Consider the following 19,129-nt stretch of genomic DNA (forward strand, 5'->3'; position numbering starts at 1 on the left):
TTCCAGGATCTAATACTTATACATGTAAATGTACTTATAGCTGAAAGAAGTATTAGTTCTTCATAAATTAAGGATCTCATTTTTATGTTGAATTTGACTTTGGCTCTCAGATCCCCTTGATTAACTTAACTAATGATTTTTTTTTTCCTACCTAAGCACATAAGAAAAAAAGGGGCTAGAACACAAAAATCCCTGCAAGCTTCTGAAAACCAGTGTTCACACCCTCTACAGTACTGCCATTTACTGCTTGTTTCTGTCTGACCAGAAACCTATGACTTATAACTGAATTCAACCAGTTAATTATTGGCTCCAACCTACCCTGTACCTAGTTCAGTTTCTGTCATGACTTCTGAGACCAGTTCAGATTTCAAAAAACAATTGTGCTCAAACAAACTCAGATAGCTCAAAGCACAAACCCGTGGATCTTCAGAATCTGAGAGCTTACCCACGATTCCCAGTTGTTGCAGGAGCAACAGTAGGCCTAGAGGGTGCCTTGGCTGGTCACTCAATACTCCTGGGGGTTGTTGGAAGCTTCACTTTGAATCCCACTTCTGAAGCCATAAGTTAAAAGAAAACCTTTAGGCAAATTAAATGTAACAGAGTTCAACTCATCAAAGAATGATTTGAGAACCAGGCAGCCCTCAGGACCAGTATAGGTTCAGAGTGACATAGTCAGATAACATTTATGGACAGAAAAAGAAAAGTGATGTACAAAGATGGAATTGAGGTACAGAAAATGCTGGATTGGTTACAGCTCTGCATTTGCTTTATTTGAACACAATTTAAACCGTTGGCTTCCTGTGATTGGCTGAAACTCTGTGATGGTACAAGAGTTGGTTACAGTCTGCTTAGAAACCTTTAGGTTAAATTTAAAATATGTGAGGGGGCAGCTTTAGGAAAAACTTAATTTCACAGTATGATTATATTTATATTAGTGCTTACAGATGAGAATACCAAGGTTCTAGAAGAACTTGCTACTTAGTGAAAAAGCCGGAATTAGAACCCAAACCTCATGAATCTTGGCTAGATTTTTTTTGCTGAATCACTATTCACATTGTACCTAAGTGCAACAGAAAGATTAAAGAGAATAAAAAATACTCTGCTGGAAGTGAGATATACCAAGAATCCAATAATCTTTTGTTTTATAATTATAACTATGTCTATACTCTGATCACCCTAGTATAAAAAAGAAAAGCTTAGGAACGAAGGAAATGTATTTTTTTGAACCCTGCCTCTTCTTTTTTGGGAGCATTTTTATAGAGTGAGAGGTATATACTCCAACTTAATTTTTGGGCTCCTATTGGTGCATTTTTTTCTGAAGAAACTTTCTCTTTTGATCTGATTTATATGAGGACAAGTGAATGTTTTTAAAATGAATTTTCTCTAGCTTGGGTCTCTATCTTTTAGGAAGCAGAATGGCAGTTTGAAAATCAGAAGGCCTTTTTTTGAATCTTCCGTTTACTATTGTGACCTTGGACAATTTTTTAAAAATTGGATCTCACATTTCTCATTTGTAAAGTGTAGATTTCATTTACTTTAAAGGGTATACTGAAGACATGTGCCTGACAATGTGCTGCGTTTTAGCACATTGTTATTCAACTGTTTATTTAGTTGCAAGGTAGTGCTTGAAGCTAGACAAAATTTTAAAGTTTAGCCCCTTCGATGTTTTCAATTTGTATATGAGGGAATTCCCAAGACAAATGTTAGTCTGCTCAGATTTCTTGGATATTTGTATACCTGGACAAATATTTAATTTTCTAAACAAGACTGCTTTAAAAGACCAGAAAGGTCTATACATAAAGGCATTTAACAAAAATAAATTAATATTATGTATATTTCTGGCAAAGTAATTTTAGAAATGGTGAATATGTACAATAAGGTTTTATATTATTACCAGATATGTACTGGGAAAATACATTTATCTTGCAAATTCAAATTTTTGAGCAAAATCCCAAACTACTAGAAAAAACATAGTACTATATCACTTAATAAGTACCATATGATCCAAATATAAGATTATCTGAAGTGAAAGAGACCACAATTTTCTAATAAGTGAAACTTTAAAATTACAGAAAATAATTTGTTCTATGAATTCTATCTTTGTTAGTACAGTAACAATAATAAAAATGCATCTTAATTACATAGAAACACACAAAAGATGAAAATCCCTTTTTTCCCTTTGGAGGCTTAATTAGTTTTATGGATAAATTTGGACAGGTGTTTCCCAGCAACCACTTGACATATATTTATATAACTTATCCCCAGAGATGTCCCTCAGAGCCCACTTTTCAAAATGATAATAAACTCAAACATTTAGAATATAGTTTCCGACCCTGACCCTGTCACTTTCCTTTCCCCCAAGCCATGATGAGGAGGTTTGCAAAAACCTTAAAAATACCAGTGTCAGTTTTTGGAAAATCTTAAATATTTTTCAGTGACAGCTTTTGTGTCCCAGGACTGCAGCGGTGATTCTGTCCATTGTTAGTGCCTAGACATTCCAGCTTCCTACCACCAGTCCCTGGCTTACTGTCCAATTTCCTGCTGGGACTATTCTGCCAAGGATTATAACTAAATTGTAAAAGTGAGCTTTAGGTTATTTTGTTTAAATGTTTTTCTTTAGCTATTATCAATCTATAAGAAATAGTTTGATTATGACATTTGTCTTATATGTATAAAATATGGTCACAAAATAGCAGTTTATGAATACAAGTACTTTTTTGAAGCAAAGTAAATATGGATGCAATAAAAATAAAGGTAAGAAAAAAGAGAGAGAACAATCCAATTCTTCAAGTACTTTTGTCTTTGGTCAAAAATGTTAGTGATTCTAAAAATACATAGAAATTATACAAGGTACACTCTTTAAAAGAGTTTTATAAAATTATTTAACAATAAATAAGGTAACATTTCCCAAGATCAAAAGACAAAGATAGAAATCTTGAGTAGTTGGGCAGGATCTTAATTTATTTAATGCATTTTCTGTACCATATTTACAAGGAGATGGAGAAAAATTCAACCTGTTGGTAGAATGTTGAGCTTCTTAATTTTGAGTTATTCAAGTGACTAAAGTGACAACATTTGCTCTTCTGTGCTCATTTTAAAATCTAACTATTCAATTGTCATATATTTTTGACATCTAAATTTTGTTGTTTACATAGTCTGGTTTTTTGTTGTTTATTATTACAGGATGCAGCAAGAGATGAAGGTAATGAGACGGAAGCCAACAGGATGAGTAAACTAAGAAAGACAAGAAAGAAGGGCACCAAACCACAAGTTTGTTCAACTGAAGTGGGAGAAATGGATACCTCCAGTTCAAACGGTATCTAGCTACTGTGATCCCTCGAAAATGGTGTGGTCCATGACAATCTCCATCTGTTTTTTTTTTTTTTTTTCCACAAAGCATTTTCATTGTTTCCTTAGGAGAAGCAAAAGAACAAAGAAGTATTTATTTGTTTCTACATAGGTGACATCAAAGATGACAAATACATGCTTACAATGTAAATATATAAAAATAACCGATCAAAAGATCCTGAATTTAGAGGGGTTAGAACTAGGTTGCTGGTAGAAGGGATAAAAAGAGAGAACAAAACAGAGGAGCCTATGAGTAGGAAGAGAATCACATCTTTGCCTGGAGAATGAACACAAAGACCACTAGTGAGGATTTGGGAGGCCTCAAGAAAGGTGTGAAATATTTTTCATACCACATGTTGACATTCCAATTAGACTCCGGTAGACCCCAAATAGTGCTGAAATTGAGGAGTTAATCTGGACAACAGCAGAATCTTAGGAATGGTGATGTACTAAGGCAGGGCAGTAGAAATTGCTAGCATATGGGAACAATAAAAAGCAATCAGACTTTTTGTAGATTTTATTATTGTTTCTATTTTAACTTAATTTAATTAATTTATTTTTGAGTCTAAATCTTACTCTGTTGCTCAGGTTGGAGTGTAGTGGCATGCTCACAGCTTCCGCAGCCTTGAACTGCAGGACTCAGTCAGTTCTTCCGCCTCAGCCTTACAAGTAGCTGGAACCACCGGCATGCGCCACCACACCTGTCTACGTCTTTGATTTATTGTAGAGATGAGGTCTTGTCAAGTTGCCCAGGGTTATCTCAAACTCCTAAGCTGAGGCAATCCTTTCTCCTCACTCTCCCAAAGTGCTGGGATTATAGGTGTGAGGCATCACATCCAGCCTTTATTATTGTTTTTATATTCCCCAAAGACAAAATATTCTCTTGGCCAACAACTAGGGCAGACCATTCCGATCACCTCTCATAGTATGTCACTGCCTAGGAATACGTCGTTTTCTCAAGTATTTCTCTCCTCATTGTATTAAAAGACAGTTGAAAACAATTGAACCATGTTTTAACATTTTCTGTTATCACTGCAGAGAGGATCAGAGACCAAACTGTGTGCCACAAATTAGAGGATGCAAGCAAACCTGTCATGGGACCTGACTCCGCTGAGGCTCACCTGTCACACGATGACAAGGACTTCCTGGATCAGACAACAGTGATAAAACCACCACATCCCAAAATATCACCCAGTGTTCTTAGTGGTGAATTTAACCCAAACTTTGGTAAGAATTTTACTGTTCAGGATTTGGGAACAATCTGACAGATGGTTCTAGATACTAACCCCCAGTATGTATTTGAATGAGAGGTAATGTGATGCTGGTTGAAAAATATTAGCCTAGGAGTCAGGCTTAAAAGAATTTATATACCTATTATTTATAAAGTGCTTTGTAGCTTTCTTTGCCCTCTAGACTGCTCATCCAAAGATTAGAGGGGTGACAATGGAAAACCTCTCATCTTTTCTAAAAGTGAAATTCTGTTACTCTAAATTTCTGACTTTTGGTAGTGATGCTACTATTTTGGTACATAAGTGTATTGGTTAAAACTCTTGAACGGAAGTGATAGAAACTAGTTGAAAAAGAGAATCTGAAATGAAAGTTATCTGTTATTAAGGCTCATCTGAATAATCCAAGATAATCTCCCTATTTTAAGGTCAATAACTTTAATTATGTTTGTAAAGCCCTTTTTGCCATGCAATTTAACATGTTCACAGGTTCCAGAGATTATGGCATGGTGGAAATCTTTGGGAGGCCATTCTACCTTCCTCAACATCTCTCTGAATTTCTTTTTCCCTTCTTCCCCTCCCCTTCTATCCCCTCTCCTCCCCTCCCCTCCCCTTCTTTCCCTTCCCCTTTTTTTTCTCTTTTTTTATTGAGTTGGGGGTCTCACTCTGTCCCCCAGGCTGGAGTACAGTGGCACGATCATGGCTCACCACAGCCTTGACCTCCTAAACTCGAGTGATTCTTCCATCTCAGCCTCCCAAGTAGTTGGGACTGTAGGCCTGCACCACCATGCCTGGTTAATTTTTAAAAGTTTTTTGTAGAGACAAGGTCTTGCTATGCTGGGCTTCAACTCTTGGGCTCAAGTATTCCTTCTGCCTCAGTCTCCTAAAGTGCTGAGATTACAGGCATGAGCCACCATGTCTGGCCTCATCTCTGAATTTCTCTCTACTTTAGTTTTATGAGTTTCTCCATGAAGTGAAGAACATGAGCACTGGCAGCCTCTAAACATCAGGCAGCTGTGGATACAAATGTCCACAGAGGCCAGGCAGGTGATATAAATGATGGGCCAGTATAAGAAAATAGGGTGCCATACTGGCCATGAAACACTAGAACAGAGGGCAACACACTGTGGCCCAAGGGCCAAAATCAGCTTGCTGGGCAGGTTTTGAAGATAAAATTTACATATTGTTTATAGCTTCTTTTGTGCTAAAGTGGCATAGTTGGGTAGTTGCAACAAATACCATATGTCTACAAAGTTGCACTATTTGCTGTCTGGTCTTTGAAAACATATCCCATGCACTAGAGGCTGTATGCCCCTTCTATCTAGACCAGTGGTCCCCAACCTTTTTGGTGTCAGGGCCAGGTTTTGTGGAAGACAATTTTTCCACGGATCAGGGTTGGCGGATGGTTTTGGGATAATTCAAGCACATTACATTTTGGTGTGCTTTATTTCCATTATTATTACATGGTAATATATAATGAAATAGAATAATAACATTTATTTGTATATAATATATACTGAAATAGAACATATATAATATAGAATATAAATATATCTAACAAATATATAAAATGAAAAATAATATAATATAAAATGTAATAATCATACATAATTATACAATATATTTTCATATATTGTATTATACATAATTACACAGCAATTAGGTTACCAGATGAAGCTGAACATCTACTTCAGTTAAAGTACATCAACTCACTTGCCACTCACTGATAGGGATTTTGATAAGAGTCTGCAAGCAATTGATTTATTATGGTCTCTGTGCAGCCAACCCCACTGTTAATGTTAACCTGTATTTGCAGCCACTCCCTAGTGCTAGCATCACTGCCTCGGCTCCACCTCAGATAATCAGGAATTAGATTTTCCAAAGGAGTGTGCAACCTAGATCCCTTGCATGTGCAGTTCACAATAGGGTTTGGATTTGGGCTCCTATGAGAATCTAATGCCTCTGCTGATCCGACAAAAGGCAGAATTCAGGTGGTAATGTGAGTGATGGGGAGTAGCTGTGAATGCAGATCAAGCTTCACTCATCGCCTGCCACTCACCTTTTTCTGTGCAGCCGGATTCCTAATGGACCACAGACTGGTACTGGTCTGTGTCCTGAGGGTTGGAGACCTCTGATCTAGACTACCTCAGAGGTCCAGCCAGTGGTTGCTATGGAGAAATATCCACCCAGTAGTTGCTGGATCTAGTTTCAAGAGAAATTTGAACTCAAGAGTTTTACATAAAGTTTTCTAATAGTTCTAATTCTAATAGTTTCTAATTCAAAAAAGTTTCTAAACCCTGGGAAGACTAATCAGAAAACATTTGTTGGCCACATTGGCATCTTCACAGTTTGTGATGCTTTTATTTTATTTTTGAGTTGGAGTCTTACTCTGTCGCCCAGGCTGGAGTGCAGTGGCATGCTCACAACCACCTCAGCCTCAACCTGCTGTGCTCAGGTGATCCTTCCATCTTAGCCTTCCAAGAAGCTGGAAATAGAGGCATGCGCCACCACGCCCAGCTAATTTTTGATTTATTGTAGAGACAAGGTCTCACCAAGTTGCCCAGGCTGGTCTCGAACCCCTGGACTCAGGCAATCCTCTCGCCTTGGCCTCCCAAAGGGCTGAGATTACAGGCTTGAGCCACTGTGCCTGACTGTGATACTTGTTTTATATATTCTAATTTCAGCCACAAGAGAGAAATGGAATTGACCACTCTTACTCCTAAGTAAAAAATCCACAGAAAGAACCCTGAGTAGGAATGTGGGTATCATTATTAACTCAACTAGCACAAAAGCACCCTGTTTGGCCAAGGGTGAATTAAATTCTCTACAGGCCCTAAATACCAAAAAGTCTACAACACTAAGTAAACCACCAATGCATAATATAAAAATAAATTTAAATATCAACCCCTAAAGTAAGTGTAAAAATTTTCCATATGGTCTTTTCTTCTACTTGGAAGGCTGAGACAGAAGGATCACCTGAGCACAGCAGGTTGAGGCTGAGGTGACCATGAGCGTGCCACTGGACTCCAGCCTGGGCAAAAGAGTGAGACTCCAACTCAAATATAAAATAAAATAAAAGCATCACAAACTGTGAAGACAACAATGTGGCCAACAAATGTTTTCTGATTAGTCTTCCCAGGGTTCTTCTTTGTGATAATTGCTCAGAGTTTTTATTTCAAACAATAATACTTTGTTTTTTCAAAGAAAGTTCCATTCCCCTTCCAAATTTTATTGTTTTGCCTATGTACCTGGTTATTTTGCCACCTGGGCTTTTCAGTGCTGTCTGGACTAACATGGTGTGGCTAGAGGGTAGGGCTGCATGTGCACCCACAGGATGGCTCTCACCGCAGCCATGCTGAGGAAAGATGGCAGGCCCTCGCAAGGAGCATGGCAGATCATCTCAGGCATGCAAGAAGCTGGATGTTTGTGGGGTGCACTTGTGAATACACTTTTCCCTTTTTTTGCATCAATATTTCTGAAAGCCCAAATGCCTGCTCAGTCTGCTTTTTTATAAGTGACCATGGCTTGTCCTCTGAAACTGAAATATGTCCTTGTTGTCACTGAACACAGGCAACATTTATCCAAGGTCTTCTAGTTGCTATAGAGCTTTGAGGTTGTTGGTTTTTTTTTGAAATTGTTTTCTTTTTTTCTCCCTAAACATTCATAGCAGTAAAACTTCCTCTATAAAAACACATTGATTTAATTTATTAGTCCTCTGAGGGAATAGAAAAAGGAGAGCACCTCCCAGGAACCACACTGTAAGAAAAACAAATGAGCCCCTCAACTGGCAATTATCTGCCTGCTATTCATCATATGCAGCTGGGAAAGGCTGACCAAAAGGTATAATTGTAAGTAACAAGTATGATTTATTTGAAGAAAAGAAATTCAGACTGATGCAGCAAGATTAGTTGATGCCTTGAAAACGAAATTGGATCGGTTGGAGTTCTCATACTGGTGAAAGAACTGAACTTATAATGAAAAACGGATGCTTAGGATACATATAAAAACATACGATGACAACTTTTACTTGTTAATTAGACAAGGTCAAATCAGACAAGATGCAATCATGCATTTGTTTATTCATTCATTCACTCACACACTCACTTATTAAAGAAGTATTTATTGAGTGCCTATGAGATGCTTGTACTACTACAGGTACTAGGGATATAGCCGCAAGTAAAACGAAGCCCTTGCTCTCATAAAGTCGATATGCAAGTGAGGAAGGAAACCTGAATTTACAACATGATAGGTGGGTTAAGATCACTGAAGAAAATGGAAATAGAATGATATATTGCTATGGACTGAGTCCTGTTTTTCCAAAAACTCTTACGATGAAGTCTAACCTTCAGGACCTCATAATGTGACTGAATCTGAAGACAAGGTCTTTAAAGAAGGAGCTAAGGTAAAGTGAGGTCAGTAGGATGGACTCTAAACCATTGATTGGTGTCTTCCTAAGAGGAAGAGAATAGGGTGCACACATGCACAGAGGTAAAACCATGTGAAGATACTGGGAGAAGACAGCTATCTTCAAGCCAAGGGAAGAGGTCTTTGAAGAAACAACACAGACGACACCTTTGATCTTGGACTTCTAGCCTCCTGGAATGATGAGACAATACATTTCTGTTTAAGTCACCCTGAAAGAAGTTCGGCACCAGTAACGACTCCACACCCGGTCAGAACCAAGAGATTTATTAAAGGGGCAGCTACACGAAGGGACTGTAACCGAGGAAGATCAAGAGAGAGAGAGAGAAAGAGAGAAGGAGAGAGAGAGTGAGACAGGGGGAGAGAAGGGGAGAGAGAGTGAGAGAGTGTGAAAGAGAGAGAGTAAGAGAGAAGGAAAGAGAGAGCTATGCAGGGAGAGGGGTATATTTATGGACCTTGCAGGGGTTGGCCAGTGCCATGTTTGGGTCTTATTGGAGGAGACTATGAGGTAGTATTTTTATAGGGAGAGGTTGTTTGAGCACAGGTTTAAGTTTTGCGCGCGCGGGAAAAGCTGGAGCTTAGGGCCTTTGTTGTCTTTGGGAGGCAGCGCCATCTTGGGGACGCCCTTCTGACTCTTCTCTGAGCCTTTCACACCCGGTCTGGGGTATTTGTAATGGTGGCCCTAGCAAACCAACACTTATACAGTACTCACTGTCCAGCACAATGCATCCTGAAGATTTTAAAGTGACTCAAGGGTTGGACTTGTCCATGTTATGATCAAGTCTCCTTCAGTTCATACTTCAGGTGTTTATGTTTTATTTTTTTTGACCCTTCCACCTTGTGAGATTACCTCACCTTTGCATTTGATGGCAAGTTTATTATCTATAGTTCCCCCACTCAATAAGATTCAGTTATATGAGAACAGTATCTTCTCTGGCTGCTTCCTAGATACATTTACAATGTGAATAGTATGTGGTAGTGAAAAATATCTATCATGAGTGCATGAATATTTTTCTTATTATAAAATAATACATATTTGTTGTAAAAAATTTAGTAGATACATATAAGCTAAAAAAAAACTGTAAGATTACCTGTCATCCTATTCCTGGTGAACCAATAAAATTTTCTTTCTCTTTTCATGGGAGATGCCTTCTTTATAGCTTGTATAAAATTGCTTATTATGATTAGAATACTGATTATCTGAGAATTTCCACATTTTAAAAAGTCTGTAAGTTTTATTTTATTTAAGGAGCATTATTCATCTTGGGTCGAATACCCAATATTTCAGAATAGGTTGGGAATACAGCAACTGCTAATTTAGCATGAAACATTGTAATTGCTACAGCTTAATTGTTTGTGCTAAATGGAAGGTAGTTATGAAGCCTCAGGAGTCTCAGTGTAGCCAAATGTATCAGTGACAGGACATTATCTCTAATATATTTGCTTAGGTGGAACCAGTAATTTGCTTTCCTCACGCTTCATGTACTTAAAATCTACTTAATCTATGTTTTTAAACTGTCAATCTTTATGCCAGTTTTTAAAGCCTAATCATATCTTGGAAAAAGATACTCAGGTATCACTTTAAAATTATAGCTGCTCACTGTCAGCAATGTGACAGATTGATGGGTGTTTGGATGCAAACGTGATCACGGTACCATTTACAAGGGTTAGAGTACTTATGCTCACTCTATGCGTTTAAGTGGCACTTATATGGTGCTCACTATTTGCAGTAACTGTTAATAACTTGTATAATCCTCATAACAAGCCTATGAAGTAGGTAATATTTTATTGATGAGAAAGCTGAGGCACACAAAGCATAAGATCACTGGCCAGCCAAAGCAGGATTTGAAGGGAGGCAGGTAGACTTGAGTGTACCATGTGCCTGTCCCTTCTATGTGCTATGGACATATTTATTCAATGTATGGTAATGAGTCACCCAACAAAAGCTGAATTCTAGTTTCAAATTATTTTTTATTTTTGGAGTCAAGATTGCACTCTGCCACACAGGCTGAAATGCAGTGACATGATCCTGGCTTATTGCAGCCTCAGTCTCCTGGGCTCAGGTGATCCTTCCGCCTCAGTCTCCTGAGTAGCCGGGACTACAGGCATGTACCACTATGCCTGGCTAATTTTTAAAATTTTCTTTTTATTTTTGTAGAGATGAGGTCTCACTGTGTTGTCTAGGTTGGTCTCAAACTCTTGGGCTGAAGCAGTCCTCCCTCCTTGGCCTCTCAAAGTGTTGAGATTACAGGTGTGAGCCACTGTGTCTGGCCTCTAGTTTCAATTTTGACAATGAACTGATAGTGCTACTTTAGTGTACCACTTTAGGATTCAAGCTAATAAGTTGGCTAGATGAGATGTTTTGTATCCAAAGTCTCTTCTAGCTCCAAAGTTTTAGAATTTGCAAATTATCTTAAAAGTCTTGAAAATAACATTTTTTAATTTAAAATAACAATTTTAAAATTGAGTATGCAGTCTAGACTTTTCATCTCCTATATTCTATTCTTTAAAAAAAAAAAAACTCTTTCATTTGCTCATTTAAACAACTTTAAATTTGATGGAAAGTCTAAGGTAGACTTCTTAGATTCAGATGCCATTAAAAATAAAGCCTTTTGAACAAAAATGTCCCCCAAACAAAACAAAACAAAACCACAGAAAATATACAAAAACAATTTTACTTTCAATCATGTAGAAACTTTAAAATTAGAAATTAGCAGTTAGTTCCAGAAGCCCCCAATTTTTTCAATGGTAGACACCTATATATAGACTTTTGTGATTCCAGTGATGCATAGTTATGTAAATATGTTCTAATTTCCACAAGCAAAGGGAATTTCATTAAGTACCTATATATATGCTTATGCAAATAATGTTAACTTTAGCTCTGTCCTAACTGATAAACAATATCCTAGGCTGTTTAGACACAATGTTCTTGGGGAAATGGTAAAGGGAGGGTAAGAAGGGGCTCCAACTCTAAACCGATGACATGATGCATATGTAATGCTTTTGTTCATAATCTTCATGACTAATTCACTCTACTCTGGATTCTTTTTGCTTCTCAGTTCATCATAATCTAGTGACTTAGAACCATTCTTTATTTTCCAGATTGCACCAGGGACAGCGCTCACATACTGACCCCACCCCAACTCTCTTCTAGAATGAAACACATTAAACAAGCAATGGCCAAGAATCACCTCCAGTTTGTGCGATTTGAAGCAACAGACCTCCATGGTGTGTCCAGGTCTAAGAGTATCCCTGCACATTTTTTTCAAGTGAGTTTTACACACAGTGGATTAAATGTAATTTCATGGCCATTAGCAAGCAAACGATTCTTTTTACTCTTTATTTTCTTGTAATCTATATAGCAATTCAAGCTGAAAATCAATAATTTATTTTGTTTTTTCCCTTGTCCCTCCCCAAACACATTATTGCTCCCCAAGGAACTGAACATATACTCTTAGCTTACAAACAGCAGTTCCTTTATCCAATAGAAATACAAAACTAATTAAGACTGGTAATTTTAGTCCTTCTGTCTTGAATAATTTCCCTCTGCAGAATTATCTTTTCTCCCTTACTGCAATTATGAAGATTATATTTTATTTGACATATGAAAATTGCAACAGAAGACCCAAGAGCAAATATAAAAGGGAAAAAAATGATTAAAGAGAAATAACTTGCTAGATAAAAAGCATATTCCTTCCAGCTCCTAATTCTGATAAGAAAACACACCATTATTGCTGGATGACTTAATGAATATTACTAAATTCCTGAAAATGGTAATATCAAGAAATATTATATTTTGTTGTTTTGGGACTTTCTTATATTTTTAAAATCAATTTATGTCATGTTTATTTTGATGACTGATTTTTTTTTGTCAAACAACAAATTTTTTTGAAGAGATATCAGTGAATATTATTTAAGAAAATGTAAAAGTTAAGCATTCCGTATATTTAATTATTTGCTAAAACATATTATACTTTTACCACTTTAATGTCAGATTATAATTTTTCTTATTTGCTTCATATTGGAAAAAATTGGGCATCTGCAAAAACACTTTTAATGTAATTTCAGTAGCTTTAAATTTGTTAAGGAATTTTTTGGAGCTGCCTGCAGATACTGCTTCCTCTTCGTCCAGGCAAGAACACTTGTTGAGTAATTTTTATAACAAAAAGTGAAGTTTATTGTGGAAGGGCCAGAATATAATTGATATGAATCTCTTTCAATCAATAAGAAAACATAACTTGCATTTCAGACGCTTGCCAGAAACCTCATTATAAAGCTGTTCACTATTCAGTTTTTGTCAAATTTTCATCCCTTATTTAACTTAAGGGCATCTAAAAGCCACATATTTGGAACATTGCTCTAGTTCCTCAATGGGATCCCTTTACAGACATAAAACTTAATATGCTGATTACATTGCTGAAGATTGATATAATTGACATAAAGAGAAAATTTTTGCATTATTTTTCCCCCCACACTGCTATGGAATATATTTTCCATTATTTTCTTCAATATCCCACACATACAAACTACTTTCACGTCTGGAGTTTAGCTAGGAAAACGTTTGTTGATAATGAGAATTCTGATAAAACTCATCATACATCCCTTTAATGGCTGTATTTATTCTTAGTCCAAGTTTCCTAATCACACACTTTCCCATTTTATTGCCTAGTTATTGTCACTTAATGATCATATATTATCTACATATTTTTAAACAAGATATTTTATATTTAATTTGGAACTTGTGAAGCTGTAAATCATAATGAGTATTCGAGTCACAAATATTTGTAATGTAAGATGAAACAATTGATTTGGGAAAATTTATTGTGAAAAGATATTAAAATAGCATTATTTATAACAGCTAATCTAAATGATGCATGTTTGTATATATATGTGTACAAGGGGGACCCCCGAAAGCCTGAAATTTATTTATAAAAAATTGTGTATTTATATTTTACACGTTTAAATTTCAGTCACCGTCAAAGTACTCTCCATTTGATGCACTACACATGTGAAGATTCTTTTTCCGCTGCTCAGAACGGTTCTTGAACTTGTCAATTTTGATACCATTTAGTGCTTCTACCGTTATTTGTTTCACCTCTTCCACATCAGCAAAACGTTTCCCTAAGAGGACTTTTCTCCTCTGGGGAAATAAAACAAAAGTTGCTCAGGGCATGATCAGGTGAATAGGAAGGGTGGAGTATGGATAGGATCATGCTGTTTTTGGTCAAAAACTGCTGAACAGCACAGTGTGGGCAGGTGTACTCATAAAACACTCATCATGAAAAGGGCAAACGTGCTGAAAGACTCTCCAAAAAAAAAAAAAATTCATTGAAGCCAAATACAGCCTCTCACAACAATACTAGCTGGTACACTGATACTGATGGGGAAGATGTGCTGCAAAGGGCCATCCCTCTAAAGAAAATTGTTTTTTTGGGTCCCCCTCAGATATATGCATACACATGCACAGACATATGTATACAGACACACACACATACAATTCTGTATGAGAAATTAATCAGAGTGGCGTGAATAGTTTGAGTCTGCCATGGCTTAGTAAAAAGTAATTTTGATTTTCATAAAAATAAATTCTAAAATATACTCATATTTTACAACTCAACACTTTTCTATTTATGAAAATAAAAAAATCAAATTGAAGATTATTGTTAGGATATTAAGGCAAATAAGAGAAAAAATAATCCATCTTCTTCACTTATAGATGAGGAAAGGGAGGCCTAGAAAATGTTAAGAAATGCTCAACTTTCTTTTCTTTGTTTTTGGGTTGGAGTCTTACTCTGTTGCCCAGGCTGAAGTGTAGTGGCACACTCATGGCCCCTGCAGCTTTGACCCATGCCTGGAACTACAGTCATGCACTACCACGCCCTGCTAATTTTTTGATTATTGTAGAGATGAGGGCTCACCATATTGCCCAGGCTGATCTCGAACTCCTGGGCTCAGGTAATCCTCTTGCCACAGCCTCTAAAAGTGCTGGGACTATCGCCAGGAGCCACCGTGTCTGGCAGGGAACACTTTCTTAAGTGGCAGAACTGCAGTTAGTGGCAGAGCTGGGAGACGAATCTGTGACTCCTTACTTCTGTGCCTTCCTTTTAAAAACTGCACCTATTTTCTTCAACTCAACTGTAATATTTCCTTTTATTCTTCATCTGAGCTAAGTTCTTTCTTATTAAGTTGAAAAAATATTGATTTAAAGAAAAACAGATAATCTACCAGGAACAGAGAAAGACTGTTAGTATAGAAAAGCCCAGATAGGGGACCTATAATAAAATGCTCTGTTTAAAGAACTTATCATGCGTCTGGCACTGTGCCAAATACCTTACAAACGTTAGTATATTTAAACCTTATAATCAACTTGTACCACCTCTGCTGTCAGAGAGTCAATTTTTATTTAAATTACATACAAATAACATTTCTTTCCTATCTTTGATCTAATCAAAACATGATAAATCATTATAAAATTCATAACTAGTTCTTGGCTTATTTCAAAAGGTGATCTTTACTATGATCTAAATTCTAGTTATCATAGGGATTTAAATTATTCTGCAAAAATTTTGTGGCGTCCGTAGTGATCTGTATTGGAATATGAAGTTGTTCCAGTGCTTTATCTCCATAAACACAATTTGAGATAATTTACTGTCATATATTTATAAACCTCTCATAATGAATGGAGGGTAGTTTGCATCCTGCATGTCTAAAGCAGAATAAAGCCAATCACAGTGTTAGAAAAGAGTGCTCAGAAAAATATGGATTAAAGACCCTGAAGAATAAAGTGTGATTTTTTTTACTCTTCTTCAAGTTTGTGAAGGCCTATTGGAGTGAAATGGTAACCAGCTGTTTTCTAAACTATTCACAGCCAAGGGAGTACACACACAGACTTAAATTGCAGGAACTCTTAGAAGTCTCATGAATAAAATACATTATCCCTCATTTTAGATACACATACAGCTAACATACAGGTTTTCAAACAAAAAAACTGGCAAGGAGGGGAATGACATTATTTCTTACATTGAAAAGCTGAATTAAAGGATTCTATACTATAATACTCTAAGATCTCACAGTACGTGTGTGTGTGTGTGTGTGTGTGTGTGTATATGTGTGTGTGTGAAGTTTACATGTATATGTCTTTGAGAGTGTTGAAAAATTAAGTGGGCACTGAAGGGTGTTAGACTCACTCAACTTTATTACTGGTAAAAGCATATTTGGGTCAGTCCCATCAAAATAGCATTTGAAAATAAGTGTAGAGATTGTGGACAATGAAGGAAGCACATGGGCAAAGGCAGAGAATGAACCAGATTTTCTCTACTTCAACCAGTCCCTCTTGGGCAGCTGTACTAGAGTCTGGCTTCCTTCCACCGTGTAATAATACACCAGAAGGGGCAGATACGAACCAGAAAGTGACGTTCATCAAACACCAGACATGCTAGTGCCTTGATCTTGGACTTCTCAGCCTTTAGAACTAAAGGAAAATATATTTCTGTTTTTGTAAGTCAAAAAAAAAAAAAAAAAAAGAAGTCTGGCTTGCAGATGGTTAGGATGTTTATTAACCTCATGATGCTTACTGATTTCATGAAAACCAAACTTTACAGTTGGGACTTTTTCTCTAACTATTAATGTGACTTTCAACCTTGTTGAGATTTTCAATATATACTTTCTAGAGATTGTTTTAGGTGTCTGTTCAACCTGATAACCTTATCACATCCCTGTAGCCTGGCACATAGTAAAAGTTAAATAAATGACCAGACTCAAGGAATCCTAGAGCTATATGATTAGAAAGTGCTTTAGCAATCATCCAGTTTAACACTTTTGCTTTCTCAAAGGTGTGAGAGCTTTGGAACATAGTCCAGGGACATGCTTAACGTTCCAGAAGCAATGAACGAAAGAGCTAGGATCAGAAGCAGAATCTGCATACACTCTGCCCATGCTGACTTGAAGGCTACAACATTTTAGGAACTAAAGCTTTGGAGCTGTAGGTCCACATTTACAGACAAATTTCCTGGGGATTGAAGACAGTGAGTTAATTGGTAGTTAATTCTTAAATAAGTTGCAAGAGTGAATAAACAAGAGGCCTCAGCTGATCTGGCTCCTTTGCTGTTAGCAACTGTGCTGGTGCCACGGTACTGACACTGGCTCTCTGAGAAGGACTTAAAATTCTCTTTATTATTATTTTTTGTAGAGTCAAGGTCTTGCCAAGTTGCCTAGGCTGGTCTTGAACTCCCAGGCTCAGCCAATTCACTCGCCTCAGCCTCCTAAAGTGCTGGGTTTACAGACTGAGCCACTGAGCCCGATCTGATTGAGGATTCTTTTTTTTTTGAGTTGGAGTCTTACTCTGTCACCCAGGTTGGAGTGCCATGGCACACTCATGGCCATTCCAGCGTTGACCTGCTGGGCTCTGGCGATCCTTCTGCCTCAGTCTTCCAAGTAGCCGGAACTACAGGCACACACCACCACGCCCAGCTAATGTTTTTTGTTTGTTTGTTTGTTTGTTTGTTTTAAATTGTAGACACGAGGTCTCACCAAGTTGCCCGGGCTGGTCTCGAACCCCCAGGTTCAGGCAATCCACTCTCCTCGGCCTCCCAAAGTGCCGGGATTACAGGCTGAGCCACTGAGCCCGGCTGAGGATTCTTTACAGTCAACTTTTGAGAGTCAGTTAACTCAGGATTACAACAGAATCTGCCAAAATAAAGTCTTATCTGAAGTATTGGCAGCCATACCATTGAAAAACAGGGCTTTAAAAAGTACTTTTGATGATGATAATTTCAAATAATTCCACAAAGCTTTACCTTTGTCTTGTGCTACAAAGAGATTTTCTTTATCATTATACCTTTTATTTATAACTGCTATTTTCAGATCTAAGAGCATATGAAGGCTTCAAGTCTTAAAATGCTAAGCTATTTATCAAGGTACTTTTGGGGGTTTTCATCTTAATTTAAAATTGATGCAAGCTGGGCATGATGGTTCATGCCTGTAATCACAGCACTTTGGGAGGTCAAGGTGGGAGGCTCGTTTAAGCCAGGAGATTGACACCAGCCCGGGCGAGATAGCGAGAACCTCATCTTAATAAAAAATTAAAATAACTAGCAGGGTATGGTGGGGCCTATGGTCCCAGCAACTCAGGGTAGAAGGATCGCCTGAGCCCAGGAAGTTGAGGCGGCAGTGAGCCGTGATCATGCCACTGACTCCAGCCTGGGCAACAGAGTGAGACCCTGACTCAAATACATAATAAATACATAAATAATGAGACCCTGGCTCAAATACATAATAAATAAATAAATAAGATTTAGTCTCAAGTTAGTATTCACCAAGAGATAATAGGCATCCCCCCCCATTAGCAAGGCTTCCCCCCACCTTTTGTTGTCGAGTTCCCAAATCGAATGACCCTTTTCCCTCTTTAGGAAAAAGTGATCCGTGGCGTTTACATGCCCCGAGGTTACCTGGAGCTGATGCCCAACCCTAAGGACAACGAAGTGAATCACATCAGAGCCACGTGCTTTAACAGCGACATCGTCCTCATGCCAGAGCTGTCAACCTTCAGGGTTCTGCCGTGGGCCGAGAGGACCGCCCGGGTGATCTGTGACACCTTCACGGTGACCGGCGAGCCGCTGCTCACGTCCCCCAGGTACATCGCCAAGAGGCAGCTGAGCCAGCTGCAGGAGGCGGGCTTTTCCCTGCTCTCGGCCTTCATTTACGACTTCTGCATTTTCGGGGTGCCCGACATCATCAACTCGAAGACCCTCTCCTTTCCCGCCTCCACCCTGCTCAACAACCACGACCAGCCCTTCATGCAGGAGCTCGTCGACGGCTTGTTCCACACCGGGGCCATGGTGGAGAGCTTTTCCTCCTCTACCCGGCCCGGGCAGATGGAAATCTGCTTCCTGCCGGACTTCGGCATCAGCTCCGCCGACAACGCGTTCACCCTCCGAACGGGCGTCAGGGAAGTGGCGAGGAAGTACAACTACCTCGCCAGCTTCTTCGTGGAGACGGGGCTCTGCCACTCGGGCGTGCTGTCGCACAGCCTCTGGGACGCCGGCGGGAAGAAGAACCTGTTCTGCGGCGGCCCCGGGGCGGAGCCGCTGCCGGCCGCGGGCAGGAGGTGGCTGGCCGGGCTGCTGCGGCACGCG

General features: G+C 38.3%; 1 protein-coding gene across 1 annotated transcript in view; it reads left to right on the plus strand.

The window, feature by feature from the left end:
- The window catches only part of LGSN (lengsin, lens protein with glutamine synthetase domain), a 43,647-nt gene that overhangs the window by 23,825 nt on the left and 693 nt on the right, over window positions 1-19,129 (plus strand). The window contains 3 exon segments of the mRNA XM_021712416.1: window positions 3,184-3,316; window positions 12,099-12,265; window positions 18,404-19,129. The exon segment at window positions 18,404-19,129 is cut by the window's right edge and continues 222 nt beyond it. Coding sequence (XP_021568091.1) covers window positions 3,184-3,316; window positions 12,099-12,265; window positions 18,404-19,129 — 1,026 coding nt within the window.

This window comes from Carlito syrichta, unplaced genomic scaffold (assembly GCF_000164805.1).
Source record: "Carlito syrichta isolate Samal-C Ts95f unplaced genomic scaffold, Tarsius_syrichta-2.0.1 Scaffold303244, whole genome shotgun sequence".
Lineage (NCBI taxonomy): Eukaryota > Metazoa > Chordata > Mammalia > Primates > Tarsiidae > Carlito > Carlito syrichta.